Below are 27305 nucleotides of genomic sequence, written 5' to 3' on the forward strand. Positions count from 1 at the left end.
TTGCTCAGTCTCCGGCTGAAGTGTTCTGAATCCATCTTTCGGAAAGGTTTGAAGACCTATTTGTTTCCTGCGGTTTAATTTGTTCTGTTACCAGGTCCCTGTGGATGCTGCTCTCTTTTTTAGCCGTTACCTCAGCGCGGGGACACACTGGTTCAGTGTAACCAGGCGCTTTATAAATGCAACTATTATTTTTATTATTATTATTAAAAAACGAAAAAGAATGGAAAGATTAATGCATTGGCAAAGTAAAGTATTGGCCCACCAGCGCTGGCATAGAAGTGCGCTTCTTTTTAGGCAATGGTGTACGTGACAGGATAAAATGCCTATTATTCACAGTGTGAGAGCCAAAGACAGAAGTGAGCTGGCTCCCTGCTGTATGCTGTGGTGGTAGAAAATGTAAATTACAATTGAACAGACCAGTGGATGAAGAGGGCTGTCCCTTACCTAGTCTATGCATGCATAAATGTTTTTTTTGATTTATGAAGTTTTTGATTCAGTGAGGCTGGTGAGACCAAGAAGCAAATATGGTTGCCATTGGCATTGATGAGTTGTCACAACAGATTATGTTTCCCCATGGTTTATTCAGATGTCCATGTAATGATGATTATACTGTTTGGTTCACTTTTGTTTTAGGGTGCCTCACCCATTGGCTGCATTAACATAAATACAAGATGCAAAAACCACAACGGGCAAACTAGAAATCACAAAATCATCGACATATATTTTATTAATATAATAACGTTTAAAGATAAATGAGTGTTTGAGCAGCACAGGAAAAAGAAAAATATTCTTTTAACAAATATAAATAAGGCAGCACAATATTCAAAAAATACAATTTTACAAGACGTATTAATGAATACAAGGATTGCACAGTGATATTTTTCACATCATCTAGCACTTTATAGTACATTCTGTAAAAGGTAGTGCACAGGTGACGTGCGTCCCTTAATACGGGATTCCTTTTTAAAAGATTTCGTTTTTTGGTAGTTTTGAGCTTGGAGAGAGTGAAAAGTTTCATTCCATGAACATGAAAAACTCTAAATTGCAGAGCATAATTCCTTAAAAGTAATTAAAAAAACATGCATTCGCTCCAATACGCCCAGCACATTAAAACATTTTGTAACAGATTCAGACAGCCAGCATGCCAGAAATGCATCCTCAGAATAATGTATCAGACAATGCCATTGTTTCCACAATGTGGGAAAGTTCAGATTTTTTTTTTCATGATTTTGTGCTGGGTGTTTTGTGACAGTAAGATGGAATCATGCTCCGATCACATCAGTCGTGACAAAAACGCTGAGTTTATACACCTACAATAAAGCCAATGAAACTGGGCCTAAAGGCATTGCCCCTTCCCTCCTTGACAAACAGAATTCACTGGTATCAGCTGTACTGCTGAAAGATATGTGCCACTGGGGTTGGAGGCTGTTGCTTTCCATGCTAATAGTGTCTATCAACAAAGACTCTCTTGATCGGTCAGTGTCACTATCCTTCTAGCAGGATCTGGATTGATGGTGTTTTAGGTGCCTCACCATGCACTCTCCTGGTAGGACAGTTTCTCTGACATCTTCCTGCTGTTCGGGATCTCTGTTTCCAGACTGTTCTTTGCTGGTGATTGGCTGTACCAATGTCATAGGATCGTTGGAGGGTTGGGAGGTCTTGTGATATTACCAAATCTATGCAAGGGCAGTCCGTGATTTCACAATTTTTGTTACCATCTGGACCGGTGTTCTCTTCTCGGTTGTGTAATACTCAAGACTCTGATAATGATCTGCTGCCTTTATCACATACAGTGCAACATTTGCAAATAAATAAGAGATTTAGACAATAAAATTAAGGAATTTAATTCCCCCCATTTGCTCGCATTGAAGTGGAGTAATTATTAATCAGACACAAGACGTTCTATGGGATTTTTGGTTTATCCTAAATCGAGAGTCCCTCGCCTAAATTGAAGTGCTGGCATGTTTTACATGATTACAGCATAAGGTGAAATACACAGGTGGCTGGCATTGCCTGCCAAGCTTATAAAAATTAGCAGGCGCTCATTTTAGGGTGGTTCTACCTGCTTGATTATCAGCCATTAATACTTATGCAATTTTGCATTTTTATCCTGTAAGTGAGAAAGGCTTGTTCATGATACCTCAGTTGTACAAATTAAATGCAACAACTTATCATGTTTAGATTTATAATTAAATGCATGTCTATTTTCTACACCTCAAGGCTGCTTCTTTATACCTATAAGTGGTCCAAAGTTTTAGAGTTTCAACATGTACATTTGAGCTCCATACTATAGCACTGTTTTTAACGTGTTTAAATAGGGCTGGTTCTAGGACAAAGTAGACAAGGCAATGGCTGAAGCAGCACCCAGTGGCGGCAATCGGTGCATGTTTACTCCTCTATTTCTAGGTAGTGACCCTTTGATTGGGGGAGAGGAATTTAAATAATGGCCCTTCAGCAAGTAAAGGACAGATTAGAGGTAAAAACTGTATGTTGTGGCATCAATATTTCCCAAAAACATGGAACGAATAATTTCTACCACAGATTAACAAATGTAAAGCCCTCTCTGAATGAGTTTTCCAATTGAATTTCAAGATTGCTTGCTCCATGCAAGATTTACAAGCTATTCACCGATAATGTTGCTCATGTAGGTACATTATTGGTAAATTTATCGTATTTTGCTATCTTCAGACTGATGTGACTCCGATCTTTATGGATAAATGTTGGAGAGTGACCAAGTCTAGTTCATCACCAAGATCTGATGTATACCGTACCAATAAAAGATTAAGGGCCACATGTAGGTAGCCAAAAACCGGTCGGTAACGGCCGAAAATCGGTAAATTTGCCTTTACCGACTGGTATTTAGCTTTTTCCAATGTAGGTGGGTATAAATAGGGATGCGCTAATTTACCCGTTTGGTAATTTAAGGAATCGGTAAATTACCGAATCCTCAATGTAGGGAGCACTCAAGTGAGTGCATTTGTGATTTGAGGATTCGTTATTTACCACCAACTGCAAGTTGGTGGTAAATATCGAACCCATTCAAAAAGCAAATTTGTGCTTTTTGAAAAGTGATGTGGCACACATATATGCCCTTCGGGCATGTATGTGTGCCACATGTGCACACATGCACGATTCAGGGGTGCAACAGGGTGTCAATGTGACACCCTCCCACCCTTGAATATGGTCCCCCTATTACCGATTCGGTATTTACAAAATCGGTAATAGTGAATGGCTTCACATTCATTCCTATGGGCCTCCAGGCCCATAGGAATGAATGGGAATTACCGAATCGGTAATACCAAATTTTACTGATTCGGTAAAATTTACAGAATTTTTATCTACATACTATTTACCGATTCTGAAATACCAAATCGGTAAAATTCGGTATTTTAGAATAGGCAAATAGGGATTACCTACATATGGCCCTAAATAACCTACAACAATAGAGAAAGCTTTATGTTAGCCATTTCATGGATGTGTCTATTGTTTTTGAAGGTAGTTAATGTGAGATTTGAAAAATGTTACTGACCCTAAATCTGTCTGGGACAGATCTTCCAAAATGCACAGTAAGACAGCAATAGCTTATGAAATGGTTGAAAAAGATATCAGGAGGGATTTTTTCCGGGTTGCATTAAATCCTTGCTCCTTACCCAAATCTCTCAATCTGCTAACCAATACAATCAGAGTGATCTGTTTTAGGTGTTACAGGACAAAAGGTTGATGACAGAGAAATTGTCAGGGAATTTCTATGGCAATTAGATAGTCTTCTCATTTGTTACAGAAGTGAGTTTCCCATAAATAAGACACAATAACACTATACTGATTTGTAAAGTGTTTGCTATTAAAGTTTTTTGCCCTTTTATAGCACCGTAAATAACCATATGTTAAAGGGAAGTACTGGCCAACTTGTTTTTTGGGTACAGAGTGGCAAACAGTACAAAATCACAGAGTCAAGTAATTTAATTTTTTCTAATATAACAATGGTCAATTTTTTCTCACTTAAACAGATGACATTTTTCGTTTGGCAGACGCCATCTTTAGCGCTCCTTGTTATTCTCAGATGTCTTTCAGGTGGTAGAGAGGCACATATGTGCTACTTTATCTGGGTGCATTAGAATGAGTACTTCCCATAAAGTAACAAAGACACATTTACCTCTTTCCCACTTCAAATGTAACAGAGATGGAGAAAATCCTACAATGTGCGTAACACGAGTTTGGATGCATTAAAGAGTTAAATGCAGGTTGATATTGTTGTAGGAAAATATTGATATGAGGTTGAGATTTTACCAGTTTATATTTTGGAGTCTTATTTTTTCAAAATATGTGTTTGCAGCTTTTGATTTCATGTGGAATCATGACCTGTCATGCTGGATCCTCCTACAGTCCATTATTTCTAAGTGTGAGCACATACCAGAGGGTAGCACAGCCAGCTGGATTCTTAAGGACTCAAGTTGGGGGAAAAGGGAGCAGAGGAAGGGACTCAACAATATTTTCAAGGCTAAACACTGGCCATCAGTAAATTTATGAATACTGCTAGGGCTTTTCAGCTGGAAGTGTTACACTGCACTCTGTGCAAGTTGTAGACTTCATGGCTCTTTGCAGGCTAAAGTGCAACCAAAAAGAGCTTACCTGTAGCCCTGACTAATACAAGCTAACACAATTGTATTAAGGTGTTGACTTGTCCTTAAATGTACATGAGTGGCGTGTGTGGGCTGACACCTTTCACTGCGGCCCATAGTACTGTATAGATTAGGAAGCTATTCCCATCATATGAGACAACATGCTTAAAACCTGGCTAATGAGAAGAAATAAAGTATCAAGCACTTTCTCGCCCTAAAGTTAAGCGGCCATAATTATGTTTTTTCTTTTTTTAATCCCATGATACTCTGTTGCTGATTTGTCTCTCTGAAAAAGCATACTGGAGTATCTTTCAGCACAGACAGTGGAGTGTGGCACTCAGCAGTACCAGAAATGACTGCTGGAACTGAAGTACAATTGGTTCAATGAAAAATCTCTCAGCATTTGCCTTGACAAAATGAAGTTGACATCACAGACACTGCCATCATACATTTAGATAAGGAGGTAAGAGATGAAACTCTGCCATCTATGATGCGGAGGCTCAATGAAAACCAGGGTATGTATAAGCAGCAAAATGTATTTTAAAAAGGTTTTATATGAAAGCATTCGTTGACGGTAATTGTTACTGATATTTTTTTTAAACAAGGGTCATACTTCAGGGCACCACCAATCGCTTATCAACAGAGTTGTTGAATACTTATTTTGCCACTACTTTCTGTTTGATAGGATTCTTTTTGTTTTAATCATACTGGTGAATTCTGATGCCTGAAAGTGCCATTTAATCAACAGGAATTTTATATTGCTGCAGCCCTTTTTGTATCTAATTTTTGCTTTTGATTTGTGTTTGTTTCTTCATTGATATTTCAAATGTATATATTTGATTTTTCTGTTTCAGCATTTACTCTCATTCAAATAGTTTTTTGGTGCCATGGCAGTTGGATTAGGTGCATGCTACCTTGCTTTCTATGTCTCCTGTTCTCAGCGTCCTTGCAGCAGAAGGCTGCATTTGTACATGTATTCCCTTGTGTGTATCTCATATGCCGTCTTAGAAGGTCACATAAAGATGACTACTTTTCAGATGCTTTTTTGAGCTTGCAGCTTTTGCACCTCTTGTGGGCTTTGGTTATGATCACTCGACAGCTGCACATATCCCTCTATATCGTTAGGAGTTGTTGTGCAGCGCTCCTCCAGCCAGTAGGCGTCCACAGCTGCTTGTCTCTATTACAGATATTTAGCCAATTGTCTCCTTACATGATCCACTAACTCCTAGCCACATAATTTCTCAGTGTCGCTCTAAATTTAGCTTTAGGTTACCGCGAAGAAATTGACCACTATAGAGAAACATTTCTCTGCCTATTCTAAAATACCCAGGGGGCATATTATCAAGAAAGGCGATAAAATTATCGCCACTTTAGCGGCAGGAAACTGCAGCTAAAGCGGCGATAATGGCCTTGATAATATGCTCTTGTGAATTCCCATAGCAGCCCAGGTCAACACCAAAACCTCAAATGGCTACCTAGTGGCTGGCCTGGTATTTCGGTTTGGACAAAAAAGTATCTGCACCGGAAGAGCAATGTCAATAGCTATGAAATGTAGTCGAGGACAAGCGCTTGCATATCAAAGTCCGTTTGTCTCAGTGGGGCTATTCAACTTTCCCACTTTTTCCGCTTAAAACTGGATCTACAAGGTCAGGCCTGGCTTCCTGATTCTAGGATTATTCACACTTGAGTTTACACACTTCCCGCATTTGCTGTGATCCCTAGAGTAATCCTCCATTGTTTGGGGTCAGAATGCTTCTTTTGTGCCATTAAAGCCACACAAAACATTCCAGGCCTTGTTTGTAGCCATCTGGGATACTTTATTGACGTTATGGCAAGATCTGCAAGGCAATTTCCACACCCTCCTAAAAGAACACCTGGATCTGATAATAAGCATGCACTTGCTTCCTTGGAATTCGTACACCCATTAGCAGAATCCCTATTGAGCATTAGATGTTTAAGTCTGAACATTTGGAAACCGGGCAGTTTGAGTACCTTACTATATATGCACCACCATAGATTCCATTGCAGTATCTCTGAGGCTGTCAACGTATGAGTGAGTGTGCTCGAAGAAGGAACACGTAGACCTGACATGCATACAGCCAGTATTCAACCATATCTGTTTGTTAGTTTTTCTCTGCTGGGAAAATTCACATGTTCTGGTTAGAAAAATATTACAAATCATAAAAAAGTGTAATATGACCTTCTGTGCTAATTATAACTTATTTGGAATTATATACAACCATGTAGAGAGGGACCGGCAGTTTCTTTTCCTTCTGTTAATTTGGAGCACTACTGACTTATCCGTGAGGTAAACATTTGGAGTAAATCACTAGTAGGATTTATTTTTCTGTAAAACCGAAAAAGAATTCTTCTTGAATAAGTTTGATTAATTTGCTTTTCCTTTTTCTGTGATTAATTTTTTTGTAACTGTATTTTATGAACTTATGCAAACCTCTTTATTAATAATACTTCTACATATGAATTTGGTCATGAGAAATATGCCCTGCTACTAGAAAGTGATAAGCAATAGTGTTCTGTTAATTTCGTACTGTCCTTATACCTGACTAACCGACACCTTGCCTTTGTACCTGATTCACAAAGTGTTTTGTGAGTAATTTTTGTTTGTTCCTGACTTGCTATTCAGTTTTCAAGACTGAGCCACATATACACACAAAAATCTTTGTGAAACAGACCTTTAACTAAGAATTTCGGTATGTACAGCATTTTAGAAAATGCCTTTTTGTTTCTTTCGGACAAAAAAATTAAGTATAGAACAATGTTGTGTTTCTATTAAGAACTAAACCTTGTCTCACGTTACTGAGAAGAGTGTAGTGATCCAAACGGAAAGTGCAATGAGAAATTAAACCTAGGTTCGGGGGGAGATAATTAACTTTCCTGGCCTTCATCAGCCACCCTTCTTTAAGCCCAAGTAACCACACAGCTATCCACCCCCACTTTCCTCACTTACCTGTTTCCTAACATTCCCAGCCTTCAATTCAACTTTCCTCTAACTTTCTGAGTGTGCTGTTTATCTTTTAACCTCTAAGCCTTCGATTTGGAAATCTCCTAACCTCATTCTCCTATAAGGCTCTAGCCTTCTAGTCGCGTCAACTCTAAACTTCCTAACCTCTCTTGCAACTATTTCCGACATTCGAGCTGTCCATCCGTCTGTTTTGTAACCTTATCAACCTCCTTGTCCCCAAACCCCCTAGACACTTCTGCACCTATTTTCCAGCTTCCTAGCAACCCATCATTTAGCCTTCGAAGCCCTACATTCAGTTGCGTCATACCATTTGTTCAGCCTTTTGTGCCCTGTTCCGCTGCATGTTTGCACTTTGGAGGGGGTCTTAGGTGCCAGGCCTGCACATTTCACAGATTAGCACATTTGCACAATTATATAATACTTCTATTATACTGGCTCTGTGTAATCAAAATATGGTACTTTAAATAAATATAAACCTTTTCCTTCTCTCACACATGTAGGTACAGAGACATTTAACGTCTAGGGATATAAATAGTGGTCTTCTTTGATATGCAAAGAAAATGTAGCAAGTGGTCCCGAAATTGTAACCTCAGTTTCAGTTGAAAAATGTTTTTTTGTTTAAAAGTCCATTAGAAATCTATGGAAATTTTTCTACATCACATGGAAGATGTCTTCAAAGCATCCGTTCGAAGTTGCAGTGCAAAATAGGCGCAATTTCAGTGCCACGCAACAAAAATGCCCTTTTAAGAAAATGTCAGAATCTTCATTGGCCTACTCCGATCACTTGTTTTCTATAAGGGTCTGTACTTTGTAAACCAGGTCACGCGCTATCCTCAGGATTAGTTGGACATCATGATGTTCAGCCATTTCTACAACAAAGAGGAGAAGATATTATGAGACTATGACAACATGAACTGTTCTCACAACATATAGTCGCGTCTCATCAGATGTTCCTGTGATTCGACAGATACATTGATATCCACAGAACACTTCCAATTTGTGATGAGGACCCGCTGGTAGAGGAGCAGACATGTTTAGGCCGTTCACCTTACATTGATTATATATCTAGGCCAAACACATACCATAGAAGTAAATTGGAGAATTAATATAGCCTTATAGCACGCCGTAGAGGGCTATACCAGCTATTAAAGGCCCTCTCCAGTGTTGAAGGCCCGAGCCGAAGGCGAGGGCCTTTAACAAGGGAGAGGGACTTTAATAGCCGGTATAGCCCAGCTATGAAGGGCTATAAGGCTATTAGAACATTCTTTCACTTGAGGGCAGAATGTTCTAACAAAAAAAACAAAGCCTTATGGGAGCGTGAGGGGGTTGGAATCCCCTCAGGCTCTCTGAAGCCTTTGTTCACAGCCAGAGCTGAGAACAAAGAAACATTGGAATGTTGAAGCTCCGGGCTTATACCAGACATTATAAGGCCGGAGCACTCCATTGTTTTCAATGGAGCTCCCAACATTCCAATGTTCTAATATAGCTTTATAGCCCGCCGTAGCGGGATATACCGGCTATTAAAGGCCCGCTGAATTGTTAAAGGCCTGAGACAGCGGGACTTTAATAGCCGATTTAGCCCTGCTACGAAGGGCTATAAGGCTATTAGAACATTCTGCCACTAGACGGCAGAATATTCTAACAAATTAAACAAAGGGTTCTCGAAGCTCAAGGGGATATAAATCCCCTCGAGCTTCGAGAAGCCTTTGAAGAACATTAGAATGTTGCTCTGCGGGCCTTTACCGGCCCGTAGAAGCAGGGAGCGCTCCATTGTCTGCAATGGAGCTCCCAACATTCCAATGTTCTAATACTACATAGTAACTTCTTCAGGCATATCTAATTGTCCAATTTTCATAACTCACCAATGCCTACAACGTATGCTTTATGGAATGACTTCTTGTTATTGCACAGCTACATCCAGATACTTAACAGGTGGGTGAGTAGGCTTACATCAAATTCTAATATGGAGATTCAGGGTGAGCACTAGTAATAGAGTGGAAAGTGTGAACTTAAAGCACCAGAGGTTGAAGAGGGGTTATATGTCGGGCTTCTGCCTGTGATCATCCAGTTGACGACACAAAGGGTTGGGGAAACCAGGGGCACAAGCGTTCTGCAAGTTAAAGCACTTTAATGATGAACACGTGGGGCAACATGATACACCTTAAAGAACATTAATGAGGGATAACTGAGACAATATATTCTATCTCAAAGGTCTTTAAGGTATGCACAAGGCAACATGGGACTACATGATGCACTTCAAGGGACTTTAACAAGGTACGCCTGAGGCAACATGTTACCCCTCAAAGCACCTTAATTAGGGATGTATGGGACAACATGATATTTATTTATTTATTTATTTGTGCGTTTTTATATAGCGCGGACTTTACCCGAAGGTGTCAGAGCGCTTCACAATAGGAACAGAACTGATACATGAGAACATTACAAGTGAAAAAAATACAAAAGCGTTACATTAAATGAAGCAAAAATGACAACCAACCAAATACAAGAGGTAGCAAACGGTGCATTACAGGAGGAAAAAGTGACGTGTGCAGGTTACAAAAGCGTACAAAGTAAACAGAGGTATAATACTGCAATATATGGAGGGCCCTCAAGCACACGAACAAACGTTACGTAGGCCATGGTGGCACTTGTGCAGGTATCGAAAAAAAACAAATGTAAGAGGTAGGAAACAGTGTGTTACACGAGAAAGTGACGGGTGCATGTTACACATGAGTACCAATCACAGGAAGAAAGATAATACCGCAATAAATGGCAGACTCTCAAACCACAAGAACACACTGGGAAGACACTACCATAGTCATGTACAGTAGATTTTTCGATAATGGACGGGCTTCCTTCAGATAATAGAGAGGGCATGGATTACATTTGGAAGTGTCTTTGAAGGAGGAGAACTTTGAGGTTAGTTTTGAAAGCCTGGAAGGAGGTGGTGGTCCGGAGCTAAGGCGGAAGGGAGTTCCAGGTTCTCACCGCGCTGCCTGAAAAGGATTGTGCCATCGTTCTTTCCTTCTTGAAAGTGGGAGGTTCAAGCAGAAGATTTTCCGCATTACGTGATGGCCTAGAGCCTCCAGAGAGTTTCAGTTTATTCGCCAGGTAGCAAGGAGAGGAGGAGTGCAAGGTACACCTTGAAGAACATCAATGTGGGATAACTGAGGCAATATATTCCATCCCAAAGGACTTTAAGGTATGCACAAGGCAACATGGGACTACATGATGCACTTCAAGGGACCGTAACAAGGTACGACTGAGGCAACATATTACCCCTCAAAGCACCTTAATCAGGGATGCATGGGACAACATGATGCACCTCAAACACCATTAAGTGGGGATGCTTGAGACACTATTTTGTCTCAAAGGACCCTAAGGTATACATGACGGAACATATTCCACCTCAAAATGACCTTAATGAGGGATGCACAGGACAACATGCTGCTACTCTATCGACCTTAACACAATGTGTCTGATGCACCATATTCTATCTCAAAGGACCTCAATGAGGATCAACATATTGTACCTCAAAGGACCTTTATGAAGAATATGTGGAGCAACATGCTGCACCCGAGAGGAACTTCATGGGCAACATAATGCACCTCGCGTGACCTTAATGAGGGCTGTGTGGGGCAAAATGATACACCTGAATGTGAAACATGACACTCAGTAAAGGACTTTAACAAGGGAAGGGTGAGGCAACATATGCCACCTCTAAGGGCTTTAATGAGGGATACTTGGGACAACATGATGGACCTTGAAGGAACATTTTAGGCAACATAATGCACCTCAAAGGATATCCATGATGGATTAGTTAGGCATTATATTATACCACCAAGGGCCTGTATAGGAAACAAGATACAACTCAAAGGACCTTCAGCGCATGGTGCTCCTCAAAGTTTTAACAAGGAATGTATGAGGCACCTTATTTGTTACAAAAGCTTAAAAAACTAAAACTCCTGAAGACGGCAGGGCAATTAACTTTAAAATAGACACACCCCAACTGATCAGTTTGATTTTTTATGAAATTATTAGAGTAATGTGAGCCTTAGTGGCGGTATTAGCCAGCGGGATTAAAATTACCTTTGATTTAACTGTACCTCATGGATACTTTCATAAATCCTTGCCTTTTTTTTAATTGTGTTCACCCAGTGAGGAAAACAATAATATTTAATCAGGTAGCTTATGAGTACACCTTTTTGATTTGCTTCTTGTATATAATCGGTAGGAGGCTTTAAGCACAATTCACAAAACCTATTGCCAATGTAAGTGCCAAGTTGTGTGGCCATGTTGGGGTGGACCCCAACAATAAATCAAGCCTGGGTCTTACATATTGTTTAACCTGACCAAATCCGCCTGCTGGCAATGTCCTTTTGTGAGCCACAGCTGAAAAAGACACAGGGAAATAACTTCGGCCCAGACTGATTAACACTTTGCCCTGGGCTTGCATCACAAAAGTGACACAAACCCAATGCAAAGTGTTGTGGTGGCGTTTACTTTCCAATGCAAATCATGATGTGCTCCATCTGAAGAAGGCCGCTAGAAGACTTGACCAAAGAAGGTGCTGAAACCAAAAAAGATGGCCGCCACGGGTCTGTATAGTTAGTTATTGTGGATCTGTTGGGTGTGCTCAGTCAACCGTGACTTACTTGTGGTGAACTGAGGCAGAGTATCCCACCTACATTTTGGATTGGTCGTTTAAGGTCTTAAAAGAAGATGCTTACAGGAACCTAAATCCACAAGAACATATTCACCAAAGAAAACACAAAGAAAGCTAATATCAGCCTGGAATGTGCGACTTTCAATAAGATGGAAATGTTTCCTGAGGATTGTTCTTGGTATGTATTGAATGGGAACTCACTCTTCCTAATGTTTATGAATATCAATGTCTGCTTAGTTATAAGCCAATTAACTTCAGTATTAAGTGATCTTATGTCCTATACAAGCCTGTTACGCAAACAAAAAAATATCTTTTACCATTAAAAAATTTGATGATGTCAGTGAAGTCCATGTTGTTGTCACGTATAATTTCCCGGTACACCTCCACCAGCGCTAAGGCAATGAAAAGAACGAACTGTGCGGAGGAAATGTGCTTCGCTGCCCAGATGACCTCCCACATTGCAAACACATCTTCATATAGCAGCTCTAATCAGAAACAAACATCAAAAAATCATGGTTACTTTGACTAATTAACAGCATCCGTCATTTAGAAGATACAAAATATTCCATTGTTTAAAAAAAGTATTTAAATACCAACTTAAAAAAAAATAATTCTTTATTAATTTGCCAACAAGGAGCATAAAATGCAGTATACAGTGACTGATAGGTACATGAGTAACAGTGATGTACTGAACTGCATATTTATTTATCGAGATATTCGTAACAGTGCGCAATTTAGCTACAAAACAGGTGGAGGGAAGTAAAATGGATCAGTGAGAACAAAACAGTCACTCAACTGTGGTAGGAAACACCATTGGCAAGTAAGGTAGCTGGGCAGAGTGCCTATATAATGCAACAAAATACACAATACAGCTGTGATAAGCAGTTAAAGGAGTGTTACAATTACCCAGTATCCAATGTAGCAGCAGGTGCAGACTCCGCATCAACTTTCTAAGACTCCACCTCAGTAGCTCGGGCATATAGTAACCGTTCAAGGGAAAGCCAATAGCCTTAGGTTGGAAGTGTATGGGAATGAGTTCCCAGAAAGCAGGAAGTTGTTCTTGGCAATTTGTTGCATCTTTAAGCCAATCAGTCTCAAGCAGCAATGCATGGCGACCCCATCTCATCGCAATCGTGGGCTTGGCAAGCAAGAGGAGGATCGCTATTAACCTGCGCATCTCGTCTGGCACCTCCTTAACATAGCCCCCTAGCGCAACTCTAGGGGTGCACTCAGGTGGGTGCCCCATGATATCATCAATCATTATAAGTACTTCAACTCAGTATTTGTAGATTCCTGGGCAGTCCCATGCAAGGTGTCAAAATCCAGTTGTGGGGAAGGAGCAACGCTTGCACCTTGCGTGAGCTCCAAAACCCATCATGAACAGCTGCTCAGGAGTGTGGTAAAGTTGATGAATATATTTCAAATGAATAAGGTGAAGACAATAGTTGGGGGAGCATGCACGAGCCTGGGCGCAGCAGTATTGCCATTGCTCATCTGTGAGGAGAGATATGTCTATGTCCCATAAGCTCTTGATCGTCGGAGTGCATATGGCCGCCGAAGTCTGAATCCCTAGGTATAGTCATGTTGATGAGATTACAAGGAGCTGGGGTAGTCAAGGTGCCTCAAGCATGGGAAATATGAGTGGTGCATCTGAGAAAGTAACATGAATTACACTGGTTGCAGCACATGATTGGTAATATGTAAAGGTATTGAGCAGATTCATATCGTCACCTTGTAGGACCTGCTGCGGCGAAAGAAAGGTGCTCTCCGGGTAAATCACCCCCATACATGTAAGATGCAGATTATGCAGCCTACAGCATGTGCCAAGACGCGAGTGATGGAGTATGTCCAATAATCGCACTGAAGTAGCAAAGAGATGTTCGACGCGGCCCTACACCGAAGCTAGTTTCACGCTCTTAGTCAATACGTGCTCGCGGGCACTTGGGGGGTATAAACATTGCCATATGGAGAGGTCAGGATGATGCGTGATCAGATTCAGGTGCTGTATGGTCCAGGAACTGAGCAGGGAAGAGCCAATGATGAATGAACTGGGCCAGAGCCCTGAAATGATACAAGTGCATATCTGGAACACCCAACCTGCCCTGTTCAAAAGGAAGTGTCATGATTTCCCAAGCAATACGCGGCTGTCCACCTGCGTAGGACAGCGATACAAGACGCATTCTAAGCTGCCATCGAAATTGAAGTGGTAAAGGAAGCGGAAGATTAATGAAGAGATAAAGAAATTTAGGGAGGATTATCATTTTCCGCTTCCACTCCAGCACTCAACTCTCGCATCCAGCCACTCAATCATGCGTCCATAATTGTATTTCCAACAATTTCCAATCTTATTCTCACATGACTGCCCATTTCTGTCTGGCTCTTTAAAATGTACTTCCCAGCTGACACCAAATACTACACCTCTTGGTTTCACCCTTTACACCGACCTCTCCCTCAAGAAACACATCTTAAAGAACACTAAGACAGAACGGTACCAATTCCTCCATCTAAAGAAAGTGAAAACTTGCTTCCGGTAAACTACCTTCAGAAAAGCAGGTGCTGGTGGAAACCACTGCTGCTGCTTTTCTTACAGGGGGTCGATGTTGCAGCACTTCTGCAAAACCATCCCCCAGTAACAAAAACATCCCCCACCGCTCTACAACTGTCCCTCCCTTCCGGCCCACTGGGAAAATGTCCAGTGCCCACAGTGGCAAGTCCGGCCTTGTTTAGGAGAACATGCATTTCAATACCAGGGCGGCTCAAAATCCTACTGCAATTCTCAGAGACTAAAGTCCTACCTCTTTAGAGACTTCTCTATCTCCAAACGATAACATTCACCAGTTCGACCATCCTGCATAGTGTAACAGGTCACGTCAATGGTCATTAATGTGACTTATGTATCCTGATCTTGCAGAGGGCTCTGTTGCTCTCTAGGCGAGTTCCCTGTCCACAAATACCTGTGCAAACAGACTTATATATGATCAAAACAAAATATCGTGAGCCTGGGCCAGCTGTCTTACTCCACAAGAGACGTGTTTCCAAAGAACTTCTATAATGGTGAGAAATGGAAGCTAAAATATAGCAGTATAGAAACAAAAGTCATCTGACCCCCTCAAACACCTTATAAAGAACCTTCCCTCAAATGAAGACACAATATGTACTTTTCACCTACCCCCTCAGTTTACCTTGTGGGTTCCTACCCTTACGTCTGCTGTCTTCTAAGACTAACCCTCCAAAGCCTCAGTCAGGGTCATTTCAGCGTCTGGTATTGATAGCCACTCCACCCTCTCAGAGCATCATTACCACCACTCTACTCTTCTTGTGGCACTCCTTCGTCCACTACTTTAATCCGGCCTCCACACATGCTATAGCTGGATTCCCACCGATAACCTACATTTGGACACCACCATATCCATCTGCATGATTTTGACTGAATTCACACTCATCCCCTCCACCATCATCACACTCAACACATACTCATCTTCCTCAATGATGCCCCAGAACATGGCTTGGTTTGCAGCCAAGTGGTCAGGAACAACTGTAAGATAGCAAAAGGTAAAAGGTTGAGGTGAACACTTGCCTTATTCCGCCAAGAGAGGGTCTACGAGCATGTGGAAAATGTCAAGAATAAGATAAGCATAAAATATTGTCACTGCGTTACGGTGCAGATCCGATTGTGCAGGGTGGACAGGAGACTCTAGTGGGCAGGGGTTCAGAAAAACATCTGAAGAGTATTTTCTGAGTGCCAGATGATAGTCAGGACAGGGCACGTTTGTGATAAAATGTTGGTTTTCAAGTGGTGGGAATTTTGGCAGGACTGGTCAGCAAATGAACAGGGTGCCATGGTGACCCGGTCCAGGAATAGGAGAGTAACCATTAGGACAAATAGATTGGAATAGGACCACCTTGGAGGATTGCCCTAAATTCAACATTTGCACCTTGAGGGTTGGGATTAGCTCCTATACCACCACCTCATAATTAGAAGACGGTCATCAAGAACATGAATGTACCTTGTGATAAACTAAGTAACAGCTCTTCTCTTCTTATTCATTAAATTTTTTTCTTCTATGTTTTAAAGCACTGCTCTTCCTAAGGGCCTCAGCCACAGGCCCTAAATAGAAGCTGTCCACAAATGGTGAGAAACAAGTTTGTTACTGAGTGAGTGGGAATATATCGTACAGTGCACCATGTCACTATTACTAATGTATAGAGTGCCGGAGGACTGGCTGAGATCCACAGCTTATTGGATCAGGGCACTCTAAAGAACTCGCCGAATGTCACAAGTGAGAGTGGTGAAACTTGCGATGTGACCTAGGAGTTTATCGACTCACTCACCCTGTGTACTGTAGCACCCAAGACATGACTGCAGAGGAATAGCGTATCTGGGCGCATTATTGTATTAAGACATACTGGAAAATCCAATATTTGTGGAAAATCTAATATTTCAATAATGACAACATCATATAGTGCTTGTTTTATGTAATCGGAGGCTTCACTCAATCGGATGCTATTTAAGCTGGACTAAGACTGAGGGTGGGGAGAGAGAAAGAAAGAGAGAAAGAGAAAGAGAAAGAGAGAGCGAAAGAGAGAGAAATAGAGAAAGAGAGAAAGAGAGAGAGAATCAATACCCCAAACATAAATTATTTGCAAAGCAAACTGTTGTGACTTGATTGTGCCTCTCCTTTCTTTCACTTACATCTTCCCTACTGCTCAACCTGGATGAGCGTTGGAATGTGTGGTGATGTCACGGAGGGCATGGTTGCATGTGGAGTGACGGTTGGTGGATGCAGGCTGAGCAGCAGGGAGGCTGCTCCTGTTGGGGCTAACATTTACCATCCTACTTACCATCTCATCTTCCTGCTACTTACTTGGAACTAGATTAATAAACTAAATTATTGGAACCTACTACTTGGCTACATTTGGATCTCAAAGACACAAACTTATTCCTATTCCCCCCTTTTCTACTCAGAACAGACCCCCAGTCTCCACACTTCCCAGCAACATTCTTCTATGAGACCTGTCCAGGATGTGGGGAAGAAGCTGGACTCTGGGGTATTAGTTTTTGGGTAGGATCCAGGATTGGTTGAGACTGGGTAGGATATCCTCACTCAGAGTGGACTACCTAAAGCTTGAGATAAACCAGTGTATGGTTGTGTGAATTTAACATGCGTTTCCCACACAGTCGCAGTGACGGATTCATTTCACACACAAAGCTTGCGCTGATATAGTGGGTATTTGCTGAAGACAAGTCGGTAAAGTTCTGTTCCTCTATGCTGCTCTCTAGATGAATGCATGAGGAGACCTGCCCTCATCTTGGAAGGACATAAAGGTATTGTAGAGTTGTGTCTATGACAGCAAGGCTAGTAGAAAAAGCGGATTACACCATTGCAACACAAATTTGAAGCTTAGTTACAATGTGGTAGATAAACAGCAGGTTAAAGCAGCCTATATTGATGTTGTTGACCATACCCTTAGCCTGGATGGAACTAACTCTGTAACTAAGGACAGCCGTGCATTACAGACACAAGCTACTCCTGAGCCCCGGTATAAGAGCAGTATCAAAGTAGCGCACTGGAGGCACTAATGCTAATAGCATTTCTATGAAATAAGGAGTAGCTTGTTGAGAGCAGGTCAGGCACTATCGATTCAAGCTGGCTATACTCGCCAGGGTTATCAGTGGGTGAGTGGAACAGATCAGGAAGGACCAAAAGGTGGCCACTGTTGTAGTCTACAGTTGTAGTGAATACTGCGTCACATCCCTGATTTATATCAAGTAAACCAATGGTGTTCGTGCATGCAGGACACCGTTCGTCTAGCCTCATGCGATTACCTCTTTTGAAATCAAGCAGGAACCACCGGTAGCAGAAGTAGAAGTGAGTGTAGTCTCCATTCTGGTGCATCAGCTCAAACAGCTCAGAATCCAGAATCTATAAATGAAACAAATGTAGATACAGAGAATATTGAATGTATAGCCTGAAACCAGTCTAGCCAATGGACAACAGTCATTCATGGGATGTCAGAGGATAGATGTTCATAGACATAGATGAGGGAACGAAAGTGCGGTTTTTCAACTTTGAATAAACTTTTTCTGGCTCTTCCTAATATTTTTGGTTTAACCCCTTCCATGCTGAGGACGGCCCCCGGCCGTCATGGCACGCAGTGCTCGTGTGCTGATGACGGCTGGGGGCCGTCATGACCACGCCCGCGATCGGAATGTGCCGCACAGGAGCAGAATTCCGGCCGCGGGCAAGGGGTTAAGCATATATGGACCAGATCCAGATATGTCTTGCGTGGGAAAGGAGCTCAATAGGTCCAAGTGCAATGCTTTTGGTGGATTTCCCTTTCTTTTAGGATCTGGCTCCTACGGCAGAACAGCGGAGCTCAGTGAAACAAGGGTCTCAAATCTAACAGTCTACTGGGAATATCTAACTGACCCCTCTGCAGGGAAGACTGCACCAGTGCAAGTCTGTGGAACCTGATGTGCCACTGACAATGCTACACCCATACCAGCTTTGTAGTTCAAAAAGTGTTTCTAAAACCTACCGATTCTCTTACAAGTCATGCCACCCATGAACAATCCACATCCATGCACTGTGATATGGCCAAGTGTGGCTCAGGGGTTAGAGGCAGCAGACCCGGAATCTGAGATCGGTCCTGGACCAGGGTTCAATTCCCCGCCCCGGCGGGTCTTGGGCTAAAAATTCCACGGACTCGATAATTCTCACCCCGGTGCCTCCTCGACTCACGGGTTCACACTCTGCGACTCTGGGCAACAGCTTGCTTAATCTCCACAACGGCCCCTCGTGGCGGGATGCCTGACTTTCACCTTGTGGATACCCTGCTATCTCACAGGGGAATATCAGGAAGGGTTCCCTAAGCAAGCGCCGGGACACCTGCTTTGCGGGTAGCTGTGCGCTATATAAGCTCAACTACATATGGCCAATGCAAACGAACTTACCTGAATTAGAGATCGCATGTTGGCAAAATGGGTGTCCATGGCGCCCCCATTGGGAAAGTTCTGGCTCATTCGTTTCATCAGTTGGGAGAAGCAGCTGTAGGCCATTTGATCTGTGAATAAACGTGTGTTAGACAGTGGTCAGCGGTCTGGCATTCATAAAACATTTCCAGACTACACCTCCAAACTCAATGCTGTCTGAACTGGGGTGGCAGAGTGGGCTAAAGAACAGTGATGTATTAAACCCAGATCTGTTGACTGGGTGTGAGTGTTGATTGGTTCAGATGCTCCGTCCATCACCACCCCCTTTTGTACCGCTTTGTTCGCCATAAGTTGGCAGAGTATGCTCAGACGTGAGTCCCTTGCTCACTTTGCCACTGGATTCAAGCAAGCCGGGCTGAAGACGGCTGTAATGCCAAAAACCGGTCTTCGGAAGCTTGTTTCCGGTCCAGGGAAGGCATGGCTTGGCAGTTCGGGCTGGACTGTTCCCATGAGGCACAGGGTCAGACTGATTTGCATATAGCCATGTCTGAACTAGGGTGGCAGAGTGGGCTAAAGAACGGTGATGGATTAAACCCAGATCTTTGGACTGGGTGTGAGTGTTTGATTGGTTCAGATGCTCCGTCCATTACCACCCCCTTTTGTACCGCTTTTGGCCGCCATAAGTGTGGCAGGGTATGCTCAGACGTGAGTCCCTTGCTCACTTTGCCACTGGATTCAAGCAAGCCGGGCTGATGACGGCTGGAATGCCAGAAACCGGTCCTCGGAAGCTTGTTTTCGGTCCAGGGAAGACATGGATTGGCAGTTCGGGCTGGACTGTTACCATGAGGCACAGGGTCAGACTGATTTGCATATGGCCATGTCTGAACTGGGGTGGCAGAGTGGGCTAAAGAACGGTGATGGATTAAACCTAGATCTGTTGACTGGGTGTGAGTGTTTGATTGGTTCAGATGCTCCGTCCATCACCACCCCCTTTTGTATCACCCCGTTCCAGGCGTGATCACGAAAAACCTTTGTGAATTCATATTTTGTTACTGAAATGTTTAAAAAAAAAGAGCAGGCTCAAGCCTGACTGCTCCCCACACATTGATGTGAAATGATTACTGCACTCTAAGCACATTTGTGACTGTATAGAGGGTATTAAGGGCTTGATGAGAAGTTTGTAAGTACTTACTATCAAGTATGTGTATTGTTGTTGACAAACTCCAGGACATTCCTTATTTGAATATCCACTATCCACGTTTAGGAGCTATTTATTCACAGGGACACCTCGTGTGAGAAGAGCTGGTTAGGAGTACGGATTCTATGAATTAAAAATGTCATTTTGTACTTGTAAAACACGTCATTATCCGTGTAACTCAAACCTACAAGCACAAGTAGCTTTGCGATGAGCCATTAAAATAGGAAATAGTACCCATTAGAAAACAAAAGGAAATACGATATACATAATACAATGAGTTTAAAATTCTTAATTCTTTCCACCTACCGTTGTCCAGAACGACCATCAGAGGTGCAAGGAGGTCGCACATTCCTTGTACATAACCAACTTCTAAATGCTCCCAGACATAGCTGTAAAGAATTCAGAGAAAGACCAAGGACAGAAGAGGTCAATGGGTATAAATTAAGATTCAGGCTACTCCACCACTGATCAGTAAGGGACCCCTAACTAAAGTATTGCCTTCTGCTCTCAGAAGTGGTCGGTCTCTGTTACCGCTTACACTGCAAGTGTTTTAATTTATTTTGGGGAACACAAAAATCTGAAAGCTTTGTTACTAAAAGACGTATTGTACTCAGCTTCCTCCACCATTATAATACATTAACATTCTAAAGCTCTGTAGATCTTTAAATAGGAGAAACTGTGAAGTTCAAAATTAGCAGACGAGAGAAGTGTACTGTAGCCAACAGAGCGTTTTTGATTCTAATTTTAAATCTCTCTATGCTCATACTTTAAGATTCCCAACATTTTGAAGGAATTTCTAAGCAATTAAGTGTCCACTGAATTGTGTACTGGATGAATGAAGCCAGACAAAGTCTACAGCAGAGCACTGTAATCAGAGTTTCTGCACAAGCATATGGGCCAAATGTATCAACTATTCGCATAGCACTTGCACCACACTGGACGACACAGGGTGACGCAAAACTAGATTCAGATTTTCCAAGCAACGCAAGGCCACCCTGCCTGGTGTGATAAATGTGGTGTAACTCAAGGCAGCGCAAGACACTGCCTCGCATTACACTGCATGGGTGGGGTGTTACGTGGATGGAGTGTGTGTGTTCCCATGCATCCACCCATGTATTTTGATTCATTTCTAGATTCACCAACACTGGTAGACCTGGTAATGTGTCAGAATTGTACGCCTTCGAACCAGAGGTGCAACAAGGATAATTAGAACATTGGAATGTTGGGAGCTCCATTGCAGACAATGGAGTGCTCCTTGCTTCTATGGGTCGGTAAAGGCCCGCAGAGCAACATTCCAATGTTCTACAAAGGCTTCTCGAAGTTCGAGGGGATTTATATGCCCTCGAGCTTCGAGAACCCTTTGTTTAATTTGTTAGAACATTCTGCCCTCTAGTGGCAGAATGTTCTAATAGCCTTATAGCCCTTCATAGCAGGGCTATACGGCTATTAAAGTCCAGCTGTTTCGTTAAAGTCCCTCGCCTTCGGCTCGGGCCTTTAACGATTCAGCGGGCCTTTAATAGCCGGTATAGCCCGCTACGGCGAGCTATAAGGCTATAATATTTTTATTTCTCCTCGTTGTATCCTCTTTCTATGTGTGCTGCATTCTGTAGCACGCATTGAAAGAAAGAGGAAAATGCCTCAGAAGGTTGTTTTTAGGAAGGAAAGTGCCCCTTCCTGGACAAACACAATCCTGCCTACAACGCAGGCACCCTTGCACCACACTACTATTGCCATCATGTGGCTGGCCACGTAGCGGTTAGTCATTGAGGCCCAGACTTATCAATTTGTGTTGCTCTTGTGTCACACACGGTAATGCAAGTACAACTAAAAGGCTTCAGTAATATCTACAAAGCTACTCAAGGGGTGATTTACTCTGACTTGCGTGTCTTTGTAAAGAAATCTAATACAACAACGCAGCATGTGCTGCGTTACATTGCATTTCAACCAGGGAGGTGTACCATGGTGTACCATGGGCGGCATTCCCGTACATCCACACATACAGTTTGGCGCATTACCAGAATACCTAAATCTAGTACACATAGGAATGCATCACAATTCTATGCCTACCCAAGTGTGGCATAACAAGAAGACATATTTCTATTTCTCCTCCTTACTAAACTCTAAGGAGTGTTTTGGTGTAGGAAGGAGATTTTTTCTGCATAAAAAGCAATCCTGCCGATAATGCAGGCCCAAAGGGTGGCGCCGTTGGCGCTAGGAAACACACAGGGCGCCAGTGCAAGCAGAGATACAAATATGCTCCAGATCTTGTCAAATATGATTTTTTATTCCTAATTATAACTGGCGGGGTTGCTCATTCTGATTCAAAATGTCATACTGAGTAAGTAACTTACCCCTAGATGCATCAAACATCCAATTTGCGATTCCTTATTAGCGAAAAATAAGGATTCGCTAATAAGGAATAGCAAAATGCTATGCATGAAGAAGTCACTTAAAAAATAGCGATTTCTTAAAATTCCTTAATTGCGAGTCGTAAATTGCGAGTCGCAATTAAGGAATACCTCCCCATTCATTCCTATGGGCCTAGAGGCCTATCGGAATGAATGGGAAGACAATCTCAATTTGCGATTCTCAATTAGAGAATTGCAAATTGAGATTGCAATTTCAAGGGTGCCAGGGTGTCCAAAGGACACCCTGTTGCACCCCTGAAATCTGCATATGGGTACATCTTGCACACACACATGCCCTAAGGGCATGTTTGTGTGTAAAATGGAACTTTGAAAAGTGCACCTTAGTGCATTTTTCTAAGTTTTTGCAAATTACCATGAAGTTCAAATTCATGGTAATTTGCTCCCCCTATTAGCGAAATCACTAATTTTTCAACTTTAATGCATTGCATTTAAGGAATCTCAATTTGAGATTCCTTAAATGCAATAGCAATTTAAGTAATCGCATATTTGCGATTTCTTAAATTGCGATTTTTTGCATTTGGGATGATGCATCCCAAATGCAAAAATACCGGTCGCAAAGGGGCAGATTCTGAGAATTTGCCCCTTTGCGAGCGGATTTTAGCTTGATGCACCTGGGCCTACGTGCAGGGTCTCCTTTCCATAACCTAATACTTGACCCCTTCTCCCGTTACCACAAAACTCTTTCTACCTGTACACTTGTCAATTTTGTTTCCAAATTTTTTGATCTCTAAATTTAATTTCAGAGATATTTTTGTATCCACAGATAATCAGCTCGAAAAAATGTAACCTTTTGGAAACTGTTTCAAAAGATTACTTCTCACGGATTAGTTTATTGAATTGTATGTAAACGGTGTATTATAATAAACACTTTTAAAGAAAACCATTCTCAATTGGGCAAAAAGTCCAGGTCACATTTTGTCTATATCCATAGTTTGCTCACTGCTTTGAATGGAGAAATAGACTTGCAGGTACTCATTATTTAGAGTACCTACATGTTTACTCCCGAGAAGTGCCTGCACTCTCCCATTAAATGTATAGCAGGAATGCTGAAAAGTGCAAGTACTTTCCCTCAGACGTTCTAGTGTGGTTACTCAGTACCTGGCAATGCCTCCCATTCAAAACACATTACTGTAGTTTCAATTAAATTTACACTTAGACATAGATTAGTATCAGGTGATATGGAAGTTATTTAGAAAATCGCAGCAACACAAAATATGTCAAGGAAGTGAAGGAACAAGACTTTTTCAGTCTGGCCAGACAGACAGCTCTTTGCACTTGGGGCTTACGCTACGTTCGCACCTGCACATGATGTTTCGCAGTTTCTCCAGGTTGCTCGGCGTGAAATACCAGTAGTTACGATCACATCTCTGGACATCTTTATCGATCCGGTGTAAATTTAAGGCAACTGTGTCCAATAACTCGATCTGGAAGACAAAGCTTCAGTCAAGACGAGCTGAAAATTCAGTTTTAGTAAATTTAATAGACAAACGAAAGTAGCAAGGATTTTTGGGAACAAAGCACTAAAGTCTTGTAATAAAAACAGACAACCACTCTCTCTAAATTTCTTGGACCTCAAAAAGTGACAGTAGAATGCTTTCATAGGCTAAGATTATAAAACAAACCAAGAGATTGCAGGATCTACGCCCAAGTGATCATTTTAGTTGCCTTCCTGTAGAACGAAAAGTAGGTCTGGAGGAAATTTATTGCCCTGGCCTAATCTGGGAGGTGAAATTTCAAAAGTTATACCATGATGCCACATAATGTAATTTCTAGTATGTTCTAGTAAAAATCTTTTGTGGGGCCACCGGTACCACATAAATGATCAGAGCGCAAGGGGGTGTTGGTTGCGGCACTTTTACTTTATTTTTTATCACAAAATACATCTTAGCATCCTAACTGGATGTGATGATGCATTTACCGTAGTTTTGTGTACTTTTGAGTAATGTTTCTAAAATGTTGTGCAATTATGTGAAACAAAATGAAACTATGCAAATTTCACACACTCCTAAAGAGGTGTAAAATGATCTCATTACCATACAGTAATGCCAGGCTCCAAGATAGGGTGACCAACTGGCATGGGTGCAAATAGAGTACAGTGAGTGTAAAAATTCAGCAAAAAGGGTAAAAATTCAGGACAAAAATTCAGGACAGAAGGTCAGAATTCAGGGCAAAAATTCAGGACAAAAGGTAAGTTTTACAGACAAATCAGAGGAGGTCGCAGAATATTACATAAGTAAATATAGACAACCAACACAAGCACAAGTCAAAATAAGCTTATATATTAGGTTCAGACAACCTTGCACTGCATCTGTTGTGTGTGCGAGTAAAACCTGAACACCTGCGTTTGCATATTCAAAAACAAAATTTGACAAAGATCAAAGCTGAAGGCTTCCCAGATCTTACATGTCCCCTCTCCCCCCATTGAAAAAAATCTAATCAATCGTCCCATTGGGATGTGATATGTAAAAGCTAAGGGTGTCAGGGCTAGAGTAAACATGAAGATAATAGCACAAATGCAGAACCTTTCCACTACTGCCTTAGTGCAGTTGTATGATTCTTGAGGTCGCCTCATTCACTCTCACCCTGGCTAGTGGATTTGCATATAGGAGCCACACCCATGCACAGAAGCTGGGTCCAAACCCACATTTTCCCAGCACTGCTTGTAGGTATGGCCACTCTATATTGTCGAATGCCATGCATGCAACACCGGCACTTGTGATAGTCTGCCACAAGGCGGATATACCTACTTACTAGTTAACATGTATTACCGGGCACAGGAACGCACACGATAAAAACCCAATTCACAATGGTAAATCTACTCATGTAGACCTACACACACATACAAATCTACGTATGTATATTTACTACAGCTAAATGTACTCTTTGACTTCTAAGCATCTTTACTACGTTTGGCTATTCATAATTTCCGAGTGTAAGGTTATTCTAATGTGTAGACTTGTACCCACCATTTTAATAGTAGTGGGAGTCAGAAAAAATGTCAAATGAAACAGCAAAGTTACTACAATAATAACTTGATTACTGTATTTGACATTCCGCACCCTTGGTGGAGACCTGAGCAGCAGGTGTGGTAAAGTATGGGAAACAGTTTAAAATGTAAGTAAATTAGATAAATATGTTTAATTTAAATTATACAATATGTTACAGTATTACTAAATATATTTTAAATAAAATGTAATTAAGTATTATGATAAATATATTACATTAAAATAACATCGTTATTCTGAAGCTTAATTGAAAATAGTTCCACTTAACTTAAAAAATATATCTTTCTGTTTTATAAAATGATTAAAAGTGATAAACAGAATTAACAGTAATTTAATTATTTTTAATGAATATTAATGTTACATTAAGCTTTTTTACATTTAAAAAAGTTTGCTAAAGTATTTTACATTAAATCAAATGGATCTCCATTTTTAAGACGTTCAAATAATGTTTATTTATTTAATATTATTTCTTATGGCGTTATATGTTAAGCCCCTACCTCCATTATTTTCTATGGGAGGGTGTTGCAGTTCCAGTGTTTGGCCATGTGTGGTGCTCGCCTTACTTCAGCTCTGAGCTGGAGTACAGATAGGACTATTTTAGATCCTTTTTAGGTCGAAGCCTACCAGACGGCAGAGATGTCCGGTTGCAATAAGACTTCTTAGGGACAACCTGAAAACTTCCCTTGGAATGCATTCCGCCAAATGCTTACCTTTGGCTTTCTGGGTTGTCACTCATATTTGCTGACTTTCTATTTGCTGCTTTTATTTGTTTTATGGTGTCCAGCATGTCTTTGTCCTGCTTACCGTATCCTTCCATGAGTGCTCGCTTTCTGTATTCAGGCCTTTACATTTTGTTCTTATCTTGTAACATTTGCTGTGCTCAAAGACAAAGGTCAAATGTTAGGCTCTGTCTTTCATGGTAACTTGGGAGCATATTATCAAGGGCAGTATCGCTGCTTTAGCGTCACTTTTTGCCACTAAAGCAGCGATATTTTTATCGCCCTATTAACAAGGCGGCATTATTAGCGCATGTTAGCAGCCGTTCTCAAAACGATTCACCTCGCATCGCTAATGAGATGCAAAGTGGGCATTTCTTTTCTAAACAACACGGAAAATATCGCTAACTGCACCACTCTGTATCAACAAGCTGGCCCAGGACACCCATAGTGATATTAAAAGCCGCGCTAACCGCGGTTATCGCCGTAAGCTAACGTCTGCAAAATGTCATACTTAGCTATATTTATAAAGGAAGGTGGATTCTAAGGCTAAGTCCACAACTCCTTATTACCAAGGATGCCCTTATCGCTGTATTAGTATCACTGGATATCCAGCGATGTTCCCTCATTTAGCCGCCATCGCCGGATTTTTGATCGCCGTGTAGTTAAGCTTTGATAATAACGTGTTATCTCAGCGATGAAATCCAGCCATAGCCGGTGTTAAACAAATTCGCGCTAAGCACGCTCTGCGATAT

The 27305-nt window shown here is 41.6% G+C and overlaps 1 protein-coding gene across 1 annotated transcript in view; it reads right to left on the reverse strand.

The window, feature by feature from the left end:
• Positions 1-7947: 7947 nt before the first annotated feature.
• The window catches only part of SGSM2 (small G protein signaling modulator 2), a 929300-nt gene continuing 909942 nt past the window's right edge, over positions 7948-27305 (reverse strand). Inside the window, exons 18-23 of the mRNA XM_078683529.1 lie at positions 24129-24253; positions 20707-20789; positions 19224-19333; positions 18096-18192; positions 12586-12753; positions 7948-8471 (exon numbers count right to left, since the gene is read on the reverse strand). Coding sequence (XP_078539655.1) covers positions 8383-8471; positions 12586-12753; positions 18096-18192; positions 19224-19333; positions 20707-20789; positions 24129-24253 — 672 coding nt within the window. The 3' untranslated portion in view covers positions 7948-8382. The remainder of the gene's footprint in view (positions 8472-12585; positions 12754-18095; positions 18193-19223; positions 19334-20706; positions 20790-24128; positions 24254-27305) is intronic.

Source organism: Lissotriton helveticus, chromosome 3_1 (genome assembly GCF_964261635.1).
Source record: "Lissotriton helveticus chromosome 3_1, aLisHel1.1, whole genome shotgun sequence".
Taxonomy (NCBI): Eukaryota; Metazoa; Chordata; class Amphibia; order Caudata; family Salamandridae; genus Lissotriton; species Lissotriton helveticus.